Source organism: Mycetomoellerius zeteki, unplaced genomic scaffold, assembly GCF_001594055.1.
Source record: "Mycetomoellerius zeteki isolate Tzet28-1 unplaced genomic scaffold, Tzet1.0 scaffold35, whole genome shotgun sequence".
NCBI classification, from domain to species: domain Eukaryota; kingdom Metazoa; phylum Arthropoda; class Insecta; order Hymenoptera; family Formicidae; genus Mycetomoellerius; species Mycetomoellerius zeteki.
Genome location: NW_017257338.1, coordinates 2515233 through 2529964, shown reverse-complemented (window position 1 = coordinate 2529964; position 14732 = coordinate 2515233). Strand labels below are relative to the sequence as shown.

At 33.0% G+C, this 14732-nt stretch overlaps 2 protein-coding genes across 2 annotated transcripts in view; one reads left to right on the top strand and one right to left on the bottom strand.

The window, feature by feature from the left end:
- Nucleotides 1-1351: 1351 nt before the first annotated feature.
- On the top strand, nt 1352-9444 carry LOC108725477 (uncharacterized). The gene is made up of 5 exons (XM_018452506.1): nt 1352-1566; nt 7782-7854; nt 7926-8087; nt 8530-8683; nt 9066-9444. The coding sequence occupies exons 2-5, from the start codon at nt 7783-7785 to the stop codon at nt 9179-9181; spliced, it is 504 nt and encodes a 167-aa protein (XP_018308008.1). The 5' UTR covers nt 1352-1566; nt 7782; the 3' UTR covers nt 9182-9444.
- Nucleotides 9445-11986: 2542 nt separating this feature from the next.
- The window catches only part of LOC108725607 (UPF0764 protein C16orf89 homolog), a 3239-nt gene continuing 493 nt past the window's right edge, over nt 11987-14732 (bottom strand). The window contains exons 2-7 of the mRNA XM_018452737.1: nt 14214-14312; nt 13841-13990; nt 13163-13461; nt 12880-13021; nt 12364-12466; nt 11987-12128 (exon numbers count right to left, since the gene is read on the bottom strand). Coding sequence (XP_018308239.1) covers nt 11987-12128; nt 12364-12466; nt 12880-13021; nt 13163-13461; nt 13841-13990; nt 14214-14312 — 935 coding nt within the window. The remainder of the gene's footprint in view (nt 12129-12363; nt 12467-12879; nt 13022-13162; nt 13462-13840; nt 13991-14213; nt 14313-14732) is intronic.

Genomic DNA, 14732 nt, shown 5'->3' with positions numbered 1-14732 from the left:
TATTTATAGTATTTGCATAGCGGTATAGTTTTTCACACGCGGAAAATCGTAATAAAATATTTCTCATCAGGAAAATTGAACGAAACGTCGAGTAAAATATACTTTTTTAGATCTGTAGGAAAGTTACGTGAAATTTTATTAATTCGTCGCCGCTCGACTCCTCGGAGTTAACGACCGTGTCGAAGGAGTTTGATAGAGATGTAGCTCGCGTGGAAAGTCGCGGACACCGAGACTTTCCCGGGGGAGCGAGACGCGCGACGCGTTCGTACAGAGGATCGGATGAGCGGCAAAGTTTACCCTCGGCCTGTCACGAGCGGCTCCAGGCGCGTTCCTCGGAGCCGAAGATAAAATCTCGCGCGTAGAGCGATTCGTACAAAAAAGAAAAGCGCAGGCAAGCGTTCTTCTAATAGTAGAGCTCTGGATGTACCAGAGTAGCGCAAAGGTCTATCATGTTTGACTTAACAATATCAATAATCTTATCATATTAAAGAATTGTTTACTAAGCTTACTTATTATTTATTATGATATACTTATACTTATGATATACTTATGATATACTTATTAGCAAGGTTGGATAGTGCTAAATTAAAAAGATAAAGTTAAGTTAAAAAGTTAATTAATTTTAACTTAACTTACAATTAGTTACATTTTAGACTCTTAATTTTTTAACTTAATTTAATTATATTTTATCGGTAACTTTGATTTTTTTTAAGTTAATCCTCGGACACAATGCGAGAGGATAATGAGTATATAATTTAGTAATTTTATATTGTATAATCGTTACTTGTGAACAAAAATAACCAGATTTTTAATAAATATGTTGAGAAAGGAGAGATACGAAAAATTATGTAAAATGGTCAAACTTTTTCTTTTTTTTTTTGGTTGTTCGTTCGGACCAAATTTAACTTAATTTTTCCATTACTTTTTTTATTAACTTAACTTTTAATTCAATTAATTTCATTATGGATTAACTTGTATTTTAATCAAGTTAAATTTTCAGTATAATACACTTATTTGATAGATAATCAAGACAAAAAATAGCTAATAGGAAAGTTGTCGGTATTTGGCTGAAATAAAAGGATCGCGCTACTCCGATACATCTAGAGCTCTACTCTCGAGAGCCCCGCGCTCTCCTACCGCTGACCGCATCTCACGATCGCGATACATGCCGTTCGCGTAAGTCGCGATAGCGCACCGCGGGACCGATACGCGCGCGTAGGCCTTCTCCGTCGCCGCGGTATTGGTACACCCGTAGCACCGATGTAGGTGTGTTACGTCGTAGGTGTATGCCACATCGCGGTTTGGCGCGGCCGCCGCGGCACTGTTCTTGGCACAGTTTCTGGTCATCTCCTATTGCGAGCGGAACGCGCGCGCGTGCTGGACCTGCGTGCGATCTTTTACCGCGTCTCTCGCCTCGCCGCGCCAAGTCCCGTCACGTCACGTCACGTTCCGCGGTCTCGTTCGTGTGCAGCATCCGCGTACGTTTTCCCGTGCAGGCACGCACGGTGCACCTGCGCGATCGATCCCGAGGGAAAAGAGAGAAGATCTCGCGCTCCTCGAAGAAAAGTGAGTACGCGAACGATCGCGAATCGATTCCTCCCGCGGAATCTTACGATCGGTGACATTTAGCGCGCTGGATCGCTATTGTATTATTGGCGGATTGAAGTGCTCGATACGCAACAATATAATAAGATGTTTCTTTCAATTCAACGGTCGATCAAACGTTAAATTGCCGATGACAAAAGGTAACAGAATGTAAACGGTGATGCGTAAACAAGGAGGCTTGCGGATAGTGATGTAACCGATCATTCAGAGAGCGATTTACAGTGCTGTAATAGCTCGATCGTGACAAAGTGACAATCGCATTCGTACTTACAGAATTTAATTTTTGTTCTTACCATTCGATCACTATTTCTAAATTATTAATTTGACAGGAACTATCATAAATGACTCTTTATTATTATTGTAATTTATTATATTCTAACCAATAAAAATAATTATATATATATTATTTAAATATTTATATATGTATATATATTTTATGTATATAGTACGAAAAAGTACTTCGACAAACTGCGAAGAGAAGTTTTGCAAAAATCATAAAGCACAAGAAATCGCGTTTAAGTGTGCGAGATAATGGAAGGTCGCACGTTAATCGTGACTGAGGTATAAAAATAAAATATGTGCAATTTCGCACAGCAAAATCTTTAGATGTGCTTCGTAAATACGCGTGACTTGGAAAGGCCGTGTCTTACTCGTATCGTAATTTACGCTCTTCATAAAGCAATTGTGACTTGTCACAACGATGTATGTATTTTTGTATGCGCAAGTGCTTACAAATTACTTAATTGACACTGGCGTTTCTCGTATCCGTATAAAATACTGACGCGAAACGACTTTTGCGTGTATTTTGCGGAATCGCGATGGCTTATTAACATCATTAGCAGGTGATCTTTTAAGACTCGTGACAGATCCGATAAGATTTACAAAATCAGTCTACTGTTCGCGCGCGCACCAATGCGCAGCAGCATCCTCAATCACAAACACAGAAATGATGAAGTATTATTAGTATAACGATGAGTATAATTTATAATGAAAATTTCTAAAATTTCACAAAGAACAGTTTTGCTTAAGCATCTATAAAGTGAGCCAGATACAGAAATAAAAATAATTTTATTAGACTGTCGAAATAATTTATATAGTTGCCAGAATGTTGAAACTTTTGTTTATCATGTTTAAGTTTCCTACATAATTATTTTAATGGTCCAATAAAATTATTTTCAGGTCTGTATCTAAATTTAAATGTAACTAAATTTTTTTGATATTTTACATGCAGTTGTAATATGCGCGGTATAACGCAAGTTACTCCTGTTAATAGAAAATAATTGCTGTTCAAAAGTACATAGAAATCTAAAATCTGAAATCAATTTATTTTGATATGCAAAACTAAAACCAATTTGTTTCTTCTTTCGCTTTTTCTTTAATGAGAACTTTCGATCAGTGGTCTTCAAAGCGGCCTAATATTAACGGTCGAATATCGATTTTCTCCATTCTTTGCTTCTCTTGACATACCGCACCCTTTCTTCTTACATTAATTGACTATCGAATGGAACGCACGCGAAGTATCTTGACAAGAAGCCCGTCCCTTCCCTTTCCATCCTGATTAATCATCGTATCTGGGTCAAGAAAACCCATATTGGCCGATTTAGTGGGCCGATCGAATAGTATCGTATATATTTTTAAACGGTGTTTTTTTGCGCGTAGCTTACTCATCACCTAAATTTAACGTCAATCGCACGCATGTAACGTGCCAATCGTATTCGAGTCGATTGCGACAATGTCTTCCGCAAGAATTCTTTTTTTTTTTTCGTTATCTTTGCCGCATAATATTCATAAATGTGCGTTTGTGATAAACGTTCGACCGTCATCGTGTGTATCGTACTTGAAAATGCGAACAAATGCCCGTACCGGAATCATTAGATATTACTTTTTAAAACTTTTAAAGTAAATTGTCATTTTAAAGAATAAAATTTCGTTTTTAAAGATTGAAAATTGGGCCACTCTTTTTTAAGACTGACTCAATTTTCACTCTTTAAAGTTAGATTCCACTTCAAAAAATTTAGAGAGAACCAATACGTAATACGTTAATTTTTATAAAATAAAATAAGATATACGAAGCACAAAATGTTTTTTAAACGCGTGTATCAAAGCTGAAATTAATCAACACTTTATTCGGAATATAAATATGTTATTATTAATTAATAAATTTACGCAAGTTTACATAAATCCACATTATTAGTTTATAATTTAAAGTAAACGTATATATTTTCTATTTCCATAATTGATACTTGTATTATTTATGATACTTAATAATCAATGCCTTCGGAAAAGGTTACGCAAAAGCGTAATACTACTCGTTTATCGCGATGGCTTGAAGCAGACTAGTATAATACCGACATTTAAAACGCTCGTTCCCTTTAGGAAAATGATCTCTGAGCTTCACAGTGATCTCTTGTGTAGTGACGTAATCTCTTTTTGCGCAAGCCGGATAGAATCACGCGTTTCAGCAACGCATAGTGCACTCTTCCGGGATGCACCTCCGAGCAGCAATCTTGTCTATTAACAGGAGCAACTTGCGTTACGAGAATTACGATTGTAATTTTAGAAGTTTTCGTCATACAAAGTGATTTATCATCTTTATCATGCTTTATCATTTCTATAAATGTTTTTTTGTCAGATTGCAGCTTCTTCTCATGAAAAGAACGATTTTTTCTGAAATATCTAAAAATTTAGCTAAATGCAAATATATATATATATATATAAGGAGAAAATTATTTTTTTAAATTCACCCTGAAAATATGCCAGTTGTGGTACAATACAATATTTAAAATTTTTTTTAATATTGTAAGATACTTTTAAAGATTTTTACAATGCACTTCAATATTATGCACTTCAAATTAATCAAATTTATTTTATATTTTATTGTAATTTTATTCATGAATGCGAGAAATTTACATAAAATTCTTCGAAATACAATGTTGTTCCAGAACTACCATACCATTTTCAAGGTAAATTTTAAGAAAAAATTCTCTGTATAGAAATAATTATTTTAAATTATCTTAATAATTATTTAAAAGATACTTTGTTTAATATTAGAAATAATTATGTTGGATCATCCAAATAATTATATTATACATACTCAAGTTAGAGTTGCGAAAATTAAAAAATTTTTTCCATCATCATTGTGATTCAGCGCGTGTCCTACATAATTATTTTGATACTTCATAATTACTTTTAGACCTGGCCTGATATTCTTCAATGCTTTCTGTATATCTTCTCTAATAAAATGTCGAAGATCCAGTAGTGACACTCGTCATCGCCAATTATAACATCTGAAGTGAGAAAATTCATGTAAAATTTATGCATTCTCGTACGAACTATTCGTCAACAAAATCCGAAACCGGTTATAGCTCAAGAAGCTGTGAGTCTTAGAAAATGCGCTAGAAATTCTCCGTTAACTAGTCCGACACCGTGTCATTTAATTGTTCCATATTTTCCATTTAACGTCCATGAAACTGACAATGAATTCCGCAAGTCTTCACGCTATTTAGTAAATTTGCTTTGGACCTTCAAAGATCATCTTACAAAACACACAAGAAACATTCTGCAATTTCTCTTCCTTCTGTCGCCACGAATCGAGATCGCCGAGATAGGTATCGAGGCCTCTTAATGTCTGACGGTTTTTTCAAGCCACGCTCTCGAGTGTCGGTCAAGTACAGCCGTCAATTTACCATGAACTACCAAGGTAATCTTAATCGGCCGGTCATCATTCGACGGTGATGTGGTGGCTTTTTTCGAGAAGTAAACGGCGTAGGACCGTGCAGAGACACGTTTCCTTATGAGGATCAGAAGACCTCGAGCGAACTTGGTCGGCGAACGTATAGCCGCGGCCGAATGTATGCGATTTTGTAGCGATCTTGCTCCTTACTCGAGCCGACCTCAGATTGGAGACAGGCGCAAAGAAATATTGGTCTGAGCAAAACACGCCTACCTTCGTCCGTTGCTATTCGCTTGGACAAAAATGGAAAACGAACTCCGTTTTATGCGACGACTGTATACACTGTTAAATATCAAAGGAGCAATGGTATCCCAATCCCTTGAGTTAAATAACATTTTGTTATTTTTAGTTTCTATTTATGTCAAAATGTAAATCAACCTAATCTATTTTAGTGCTTAATTTCAAAGTAAACGTCGTCCATATTAAAGCATGCATTTAAATAAATAATAAACTAAATTTGAGCCAAACCGAACATATTTTCTTGAGTTAAAGGATACTTAATTTCCAATCAGAGACGTAGATGATACAGTGTAACGTAGTGAATCTTACATCTTTATTGTTTGCCAATTAAGGGGATCCTAAAGTCAAGCCGTTTTACCGATTATTTTTTAAATAAGTATTTTCCTAACTGCCCTTACAGAATTAAAAATCCTTTTCCACAATTAAAATATAAACGATAATGTAGTCCAAACTGGTTGACTTCGTGCGAAAAACGAAAAAAAGTTGGAAAATTATAGTTTCTTTATCGGCTTTTGACTTCGACTTGTAACAATATTTGCTTTATAAAAGTTTTGTACTTTGTACCTGTAAAATTAGCTCGGTTTGGACTAGGGATTACATGAACAACCAATGTCGAGTACTTAGAATTAAATTTAGATACTTAATACGAAAGGTTAATTAGTTAGAAAATTTGTACGTATGTGTACGTGAGATATTGGTGTGGTAGTATATAAAGACATGTCGATACGCTGGAAAAACAGCGACCTCTGGTGATTTCGTCGGAGTTTGAGCTTCGCTTTAGGATCCCCTTAAACAGAGAAATGATTACTATGTTACACTATGCTGAAAAGCCATGAATTAGAGACACTGTATCAGAATCTAGCCACGAGCGATTTTGTTAAAATCCTTTAGACAGAATCCTGCGCAATGTAACACAGTGTAACATAAAGCCTGTTCTTTTTAGCTGAACTTTTGCACCAGTTCATCCTTCTTCCTTTTCTCTTCAGGAGGAAAGAAGAAGAAGAAAGATGAACTGATGCAAAAGTTCAGCTAAAAAGAACACAGGCCTAGTGATTATTTCATTTCTGTTTAACATTGACAAACAATAAGATATGCAATAAGTAATGATTCACTGTGTTACATTTATGTTACATTCCGTTTTAGTCAAATTGATGACATATTGGAGAAACAGTAGCGACCTATACTAGATATAAAAATAACTCAAATTACATATAATTTGACATTATGAATTTAACAGTGTACGGTAACTTTAAAAATAACCGTAGAAAGATCGTGGAGTATATAAAATTTTAAACGTACATAATTACGTGTAGTGTCTTTTTACTATCCGTAGAGGATGTATATCTCCTGCCACCGGATATTGAATCTCTGAGTGTTGGAGAAACAATAATAAACGCCGGAAGGAAGGTCAGCGACGGCGAATACGCGACTTAAGTGTCTAAAATAGAAGCGAGCGGCACATGCCAATGACCCAAATTTCCCTTATTCTCGACATAAGACGAATTAACTTCTCGCGCGCGATGTTGCGATCGCGGCGAGAATGGCTCACGTTGTCGCATCATCGCCCAATATTCCGTAATCCACTGCGTCATCATCCGCGATTGGTGGGTGAGGTGCGGGTGTGGCGAATTTATGATAGGATTATGCAAAGCCTATTCTGATCTATTTTGATCAAGATGATGTCGCGAAAAGAGCTGAGTATTTTAGAGAGAAGCGCAGTTTTCTATATCCCTCATTCGATGTTCCCAAAAATTGATGATTGAAGAATGCTAAGCCAAGGAACACACAAAAGTCAACAAAAAATCGAAATGATTTTATTTTGAGTCTTCACGTCAATAAACAGTCAAATGACTGTTTGATTTTTATGACGTCAAAATAAAGTTATTTTGACTTGCTTTTGACTTGATGCGTTCTTTGGAAACTTATTTCTCTTAGTTTGTTAGCAAATATTATAATACTTTTACCATTTTTCCATTTGTTATAATTCGTTTTATCAGATTTGATAAAAGATAGAAAAAGAAAGGATTAATATTCAATATCAGAAAAAAATATCGCAAAACATATAACAAAATTATATTTATGATGATGAATAATACATATTTGATATCTATTTAAATATTTTGTAAGTAGTAATAGTAATATTAATAAATAATATAAATATTATAATTGGATAAAATAATGAAACTGTTACTCTTTATTTTAGAATGCAGCTGACAACCTGTTGTAGATGTTGTTCCCTGAAAACGGGAACAATTTTCAGTGGAGTATGTGGCATCGTAAGTATGCCATTTCTATGTTTCCACAACTCGCACATGATTCAATTACTACGCAAATTGGTTTCGTGCAGGTACTAGCTGTGGTTTTCCTGATCCTGATCTTCACGGCGAACGTAGAATGGAAAACTATAGTCATCGACATTCTAGACAAGACGGCAGTAAAGATCATCTTCGCCATCAACCTCTGCATGACCATCCTCATCTCTACGTTACTCATAATTGGCGCTTTAAGGGTAAGGAAATATTAACAGTATATCTATACAACAATAAAATACAGTATACAACAATACAGTATGAAATACAGTATACAACAATAAAATATTGCAGCAGAATAATGAAACCACAAAAGAGAGACATTTAAAATTATCAAATTGCAGACGTAAAGTCACTAAATGTTTAGAATTTTTAAATCTGAAACGTTTGTGTAAACAATCGCGCAAATTCTTCAGAAAATTTATAAAATTTAATTATCGACTATAAAATTTAATAATTGTAATATAAAATTTAATAAATGTATAAAAATATATAAAAATTAATAATTTTACACATCACACATATAATGTGTATATATAAAATAAAAAAAACCGCATATTTATGGATATTATTCTTAATTTATTTATTGTCTGATATTATTTCATATAAATAATTTTAATAATGTTCGGTTTGGATTCGCAGAAAAATACATTTATGATGCTTCCATGGGTGGTTCTGGGCCTTATGCTGGTCGTCGCTTTTCTTGTGAGCGTCCTTTACACTGCAATTATGTTTTTAGTAAATGGCGAAGTTCTTAACGGCGTTCTTTGGCTCGTATTCGGCCCAATTGCCGTCGGTGAGTATTTAACGTCAATTACGCTTTAAATACCATGGCGAATCTTCAATAAAATTCTTGTTACTCAGAAAAAAATGTTTTAAAGAAGGTAGTTTCTTTCTTGTTCATCATTACGAATCGAGGAAATAATTGAAAGTCTTAAAGAAATCATAATTGAAGTCACAGAACTCTTTGAAGAACACAGTCTTCAGTCAGAAGATAAACTGACTTCTATGGTCAATCCGACCATAGAAGTCTGATGGAAGTTTAATCACCATAGAAGTCTGTAGTCACAATACTGTTGGCAATCTAAAATTAACTAATCTTTTTATCAAAGAAATTGATAGACATTAAGAATTTGTACAATTAAAGCAACTTATAATAGTGTTTTAATCTTTTGCAGTAATATATGCGTACATGTGGCTGGTGGTGTACAGCTTTTTCCAGCAACTGAGGATCGAGAAGATGAGCAAAAGAATAGGTCCTTATGGAAAGCCATACAATTACCGACGAGCATGAGGCAAAGATTGAATGTGTAGATACGCGATTGCAGGGGCCTGTCAGCGAAAGCGATCGTGGCTGGAGAACGGCATGACGACCGCAGCTATCGCTACCACTCGTATAAACATTTATAAATTCGTGTTGACTCACGACACGTTGTTAGAATCGGTTGCAAGTTGCGGCGATTTATGTCGTTTTCGCCAATAATAAGTATCTTTGCATGAAAAGAACGATTTTGCTAAAGTATCTAAAAATTTAGGTAAATTACAAATGTGAAAATAATTGTTTTACGATTAAAATGTTTTATATAGACAATTCAAGCATGATAAGCAATGCTGCAAAAAGTTTTGCACGTTCTAATAAGTTTTAACGTTTTATACATTGAAAGAACAATTTTGTTGAAGTATCTAAAAATTTGGCTAGATACAAATCCGAAAATAATTTTGCGGGAATCTTAAGCATGATGAGCAATGCTGCAAAATGTTTTGATACTTTAGCAACTAATTTTGTCGTCCTACCTAATCGTTTTGATCCAGCAAAATTATTTTTCGGATCTGTATCTAGCTTTAGATTTTTCAGTAGAATTGCTCATTCAGTGTATAATTATTTTTACAGTCGAATAAAATTATTTTCAGACTTAACTAAATTTTTAGGAACTTCAGCGAAACTATTCTTTTCGTGTGATTCGCTGAATGTCGTCGGGTTAAAGCCAATTTTTCTTATGTCCGTTTCTACCAATGCAGTTTAACTTTAATCTGATTCAACTAACTCTTCATCTTTTTCTAGTTTTAAGAATAAGAAAAAGATGAAGAGTAAGTTGAACCGAGATTAAAGTTAATCTACATTGGTAGAAACGGGCATTACAGTCATTATTTATCTAACGATGCGGGAATATCTTTTTGTTAATTATAAATCTATATAAACGGCGTTATAAAGATATTCTCGTCATAGTTTGCACCAAAGCACGATATATTTCGATTTACATGACCGGATGCTTAGCAAAAAGTATCTTTTAATCTGCGTAAAATAAGCATAAGTTAGGACGTTTTTACATTAGATTTTATTTATTATATAACTATCATTATTTTATTTAACGATCAAATAAATACTCCCATGATTTTAAAGAATATTCTGCTTTCGAATAACTAAACTGTCAAATATTCGAAGTGCAATTATTAATCAGAAATTAGCAAAGAACCAAAATACATGCTTTTTATATGCTATTAATCAAATATCAAGTAATATTAATTAAGAGATTATTAATGTAATAGTCTTGACTTAAATAAAAGGGAGAAGAAATAGAAGATTAACGAAGCGAGAAGCTATCGATAAATTGATTTATATTATTATAAGATAATTTATGAAATGTTTTTATGAGACGAATTTTCATCAAAGAAAAACACTGCCTTTCTCAGATTATCAAGACACAATAACAATAATAAGATAGAATTCATTAGTGGATTAGTGAGACAATTAATTCGCATCCTTAGTTAATTTTTTAATTTGTGGAAGAAGAAGGAATAGAAGTGTGTCACACACAATAAAACAAGTTTTCACACCAATACCATTAGGAAACCAGAATCTCTTACTTTAACTGTTTATTCTAATTTTTCCCTTCCGTCAAACATGTGCCATTGTATCTTTTTCAATCTTAATAAATATTATTTATATTATCTAAGCACAAATTAGTTTTTTTTTCAATACCGGCTATTAAAATTCTAAAAGTTATTATACCTTTCTCTAATAAAATCAATTCTTTTACAAAATATATATACTTATATCTGCTGCACATATACATATATAAATATATTTCAGCTCCACAGAAATAATACAATTTTTCAAGCGGTACACTATTTTTTACCGAATACATTTCTTATATTTATTCTTCTTAATTGTATTTTTTGTCAGGAATATAAGATGATTATATACAGGGTGTAACTGAAATAACGCCCATTAATTATACAATGCTATTCCTAATAAAAAACTAAATCAAAAAGTCTTCTACCATTTTGCAATTTTCGTAATTTTCGTAAAGTTAACGAGATATTAATTTCCAAATATTGCCGAAAATGGATAAAATCGATGTAAGACAATTTTGAGATATCTTTTCGTGTTCATTGTGAAATATTTTGAAAATTTTTCTTAAAGAACTCTTAAAGATATCTTAAGGAGATGCTGGAGTGATCAAATTATTACATTACGTATAAAAATATACATCATAGTCGTATAAAAACCTTCAAATTGACTGAACGGAATAAAAAAATCTTTTACAGAATTAAAATAGATGCAAAATTAGGAGGTGGTGTAGTGGACTTTGTATTAAAAAATCGAAAAAAGGTTAAAAATTTTTTTAATTCTTCCGATTATAAAATCCACTGCATCACCTTCTAATTTTACGTCTACTTTAATCCTATAAAAGGATTTTTTATTCCGTTCAGTCAATTCGAAGATTTTTATACAACTGTAATGTGATAATTTGGTCGCTCCAACATCCCCTTAAAGCTGTTTATACATCGATTTTAGACAATTTTACTCATTAGATAGCTAAAAAAAATATTGCGAAAATTACAAAATGGTAGAGGACTTTTCATCTCAATTTTTTTTATTAGGAATAGCACTATATGATTAGTGGGCTTTTGATTAGTGAATTTTATTTCAATTACACCCTATATATATATATATATATAACTAACAGAAGATATTTTTTCTTATAAAAAATTATGAAGTTGTAATTGTAAAAAACTTCAACAAAAAAATCAAATCTGTAAAACAATAGAAAGAAATAAACATAATATATAAAAGTGCTCCATAAATAACAAAAGTTTAAGGCTGACTAAGAGCATTTTCTATATTTTCCCGAATAAATACGGCTAGACTCGCAGCAGCAAGGCTCGTCGTATGATTGTCACATCCAAAGTCGGTTATCGACGATGATCGCCGAGTGATTTGGTGTTCGTTAGAAAGTCTGAAACATTTAACATAACGTTTATTTACAATATTTTTCTTGCAAAATATTTGGTAAATACGTGCAGAATCTTTAACACGGATACATTAAATGCACACGTATATAATGCATTCTAATCAACTGAAGTCAACATATTTATGTATTATTGCAATTATACATTCTGTATTAACTGTAATAATTACGACGTGATAAAATATTGTAATTGCGTAAATAGAGTTAATGCATAGACAATTACTCGATTACACCAAAGCAGCCACTCCAGTGAGGCCAGCTCAGTATTATATCTTCATAATGTTTATCGACGAATTCATAGTAACCCTCCATGCCGCATAGAACAACTAAAAAAATAAAGAAAGGCATGAAATATTTTTCATATTTTGTTTATATTTGTACATACTTTCTTTTTATTTAATCCTTTTGCTGCGAAAGATGAATATATAATAATACGCTTAATTGTCAATGGAAAATTCGTATATTTGCAAGCATGTTGCGTTCCGGCAAAAATAAACATTGAAGTGTAAATAAAATGCAAAGGGAAAGTCACAGAAGAATTTAAACGAAATTTCTAGGAGGCGAAAATTGAGACAAGAAGCTTTTATACCTTTTTTATGTTCTGCTCTCAATTTTTGCTTCCTAGAAGCTTCGTTTATGTTCTAATTTTTATTTTCGCCAGGACAAACATGGTCGGCTTTTGTTCGAAATATGAACCGTAATTAAAGAATTAATATATTTTTATCGCACGCACGATTACCTTGTTCCAACATGAGATCTCGCGTAACGTTTGGAAAGCTCCAAGCTTCGAGATTAATGAAATCCTGAAAGATCCTGGCACAATATGTGGATACTAAGGAGGAGAGCGATGCCGTTTTGTCGATGATTTCCTCGCATCCCAGCTAAAACCGATCTCTTTTTATTAATCAAACTTGGAGGAAAACGTAAAAATGCCCGAAAAAGACCTCTCTTCTTTTTGTGAACGTAATACACGCATGTAATATAAATGTATGATGTAATAATTAACTTTCTTAGCATCTTACTACTTTAGCAACTTGAACGATGAGCAATCTATGTGTAAGAGGATATCCGGTAGTATTGTCTTCCTTTATCAATATTGCGACACAAGCAACAGGAATTTCACATTCCCCCTTTAAACTGCTACGCACTATTTCGATTAAACATTGATCGCTTTCCGTTTCAGTGGGCGTTCCATGCCATATCGATTGAACAACTTCTTGATAGCTTAATAAATGACGGGGATGGGATCTCGATTTTGAAAAGACTCTCGTCCACGATATAGGTTTTACCCACTGATTGGGATCGTTTAAAGTCGATAGCACTGTAAAATTTTAGACTTCACAAAACTTCGATATATAGTAAGCATTAAACAATAACTACAAAGGTTTTCCAACAATATGAGTTTAAATACAAAACATGATTTTGGAAATTTTTAATTTCAATTTTGAAGAATTATTAATTTAATTTAAAAACTCTCAAGTTTAAGGATGCAAATTGTTAAAAGCGATATTTTTAGCGTTTCAAATATATTTTCTACTTTTTTCTTTTAAAGAAGCTTTCCTACATTTTCCTGCAATTATTTGCTTTTTATTTTCTTCGTAAACTCATGAATTTCAAATACGAAAATTGTGTAAATAAATAAAATACATTAAAAGAAACCAAATCTGCGTTTTTGTGTATAATATATTCATTGTACTTACTTAAAAATTTAGTATCGTTCTTCGGAGCAATAATCTTCATCAAATGTTTTCGAGTCAAATCGGTTAGTACAACCATTTCTTTGAGAGCGATGAAGAATTTGTCTTCCAAATATTGGACGTTTTCATGCAGGAGCGCCGCCACCAAATTAGCTATTTTTTAGTAGCAACAGATATTATTCAAATTTATTAAAAATTACATTATCAAAAATATATCTGTGAATTTTTATATTAAATGCAAAATTAAAATTCTTATCTCCTAACTCAAGCTTCATATTTAAAAAATTTTAATCTGCTAAAGTTCTTGTAAAAGATATGTTATAGTTCCGCGTCGACATCGTATATTGATTTTAATTAGAGATTATTTGATTTTTACCTTCGGTTAAGGTAATACCGAAAGAAGCGTCTAGATTCATCTGTTCTGGTCTGTTGTTCACGTAGTCAAGAACCTTTTGTAAGGCAACTAGTTTTTGCTCTGAAATAGTCCATATTTTATTATTCTATTTGGAACACTTTGAGAGAGGGCTCCGTTTACCTACAAATTGATTGCCTATAGCATCGTTTGCCAACATCATATTTACTGAATTTGTTTGTATAGAAAAATTATTACTCACAGCTGCATACGTGCCTTTTTCTCTTAATTTTATATTTGTGCGGAATAGTACACGTAGACGATCGATCTATAGGCAATTTTTATGCGCAAACAAACTGTCGGCAAATGTGATGAGGCAGGTACTGCAGTAGGCAATCAATTTGTAAGCAAAGGGAGTCCTCTCCACTTTGAAACAAGTTCTTTCACAAATTAAATGTACAAACAGTATCAACAAAAAGAATTTAATAAAGAAACGCATTAAACATGTTCAATACACTGAAAGAAAAGATTGGCTGCTGCAGC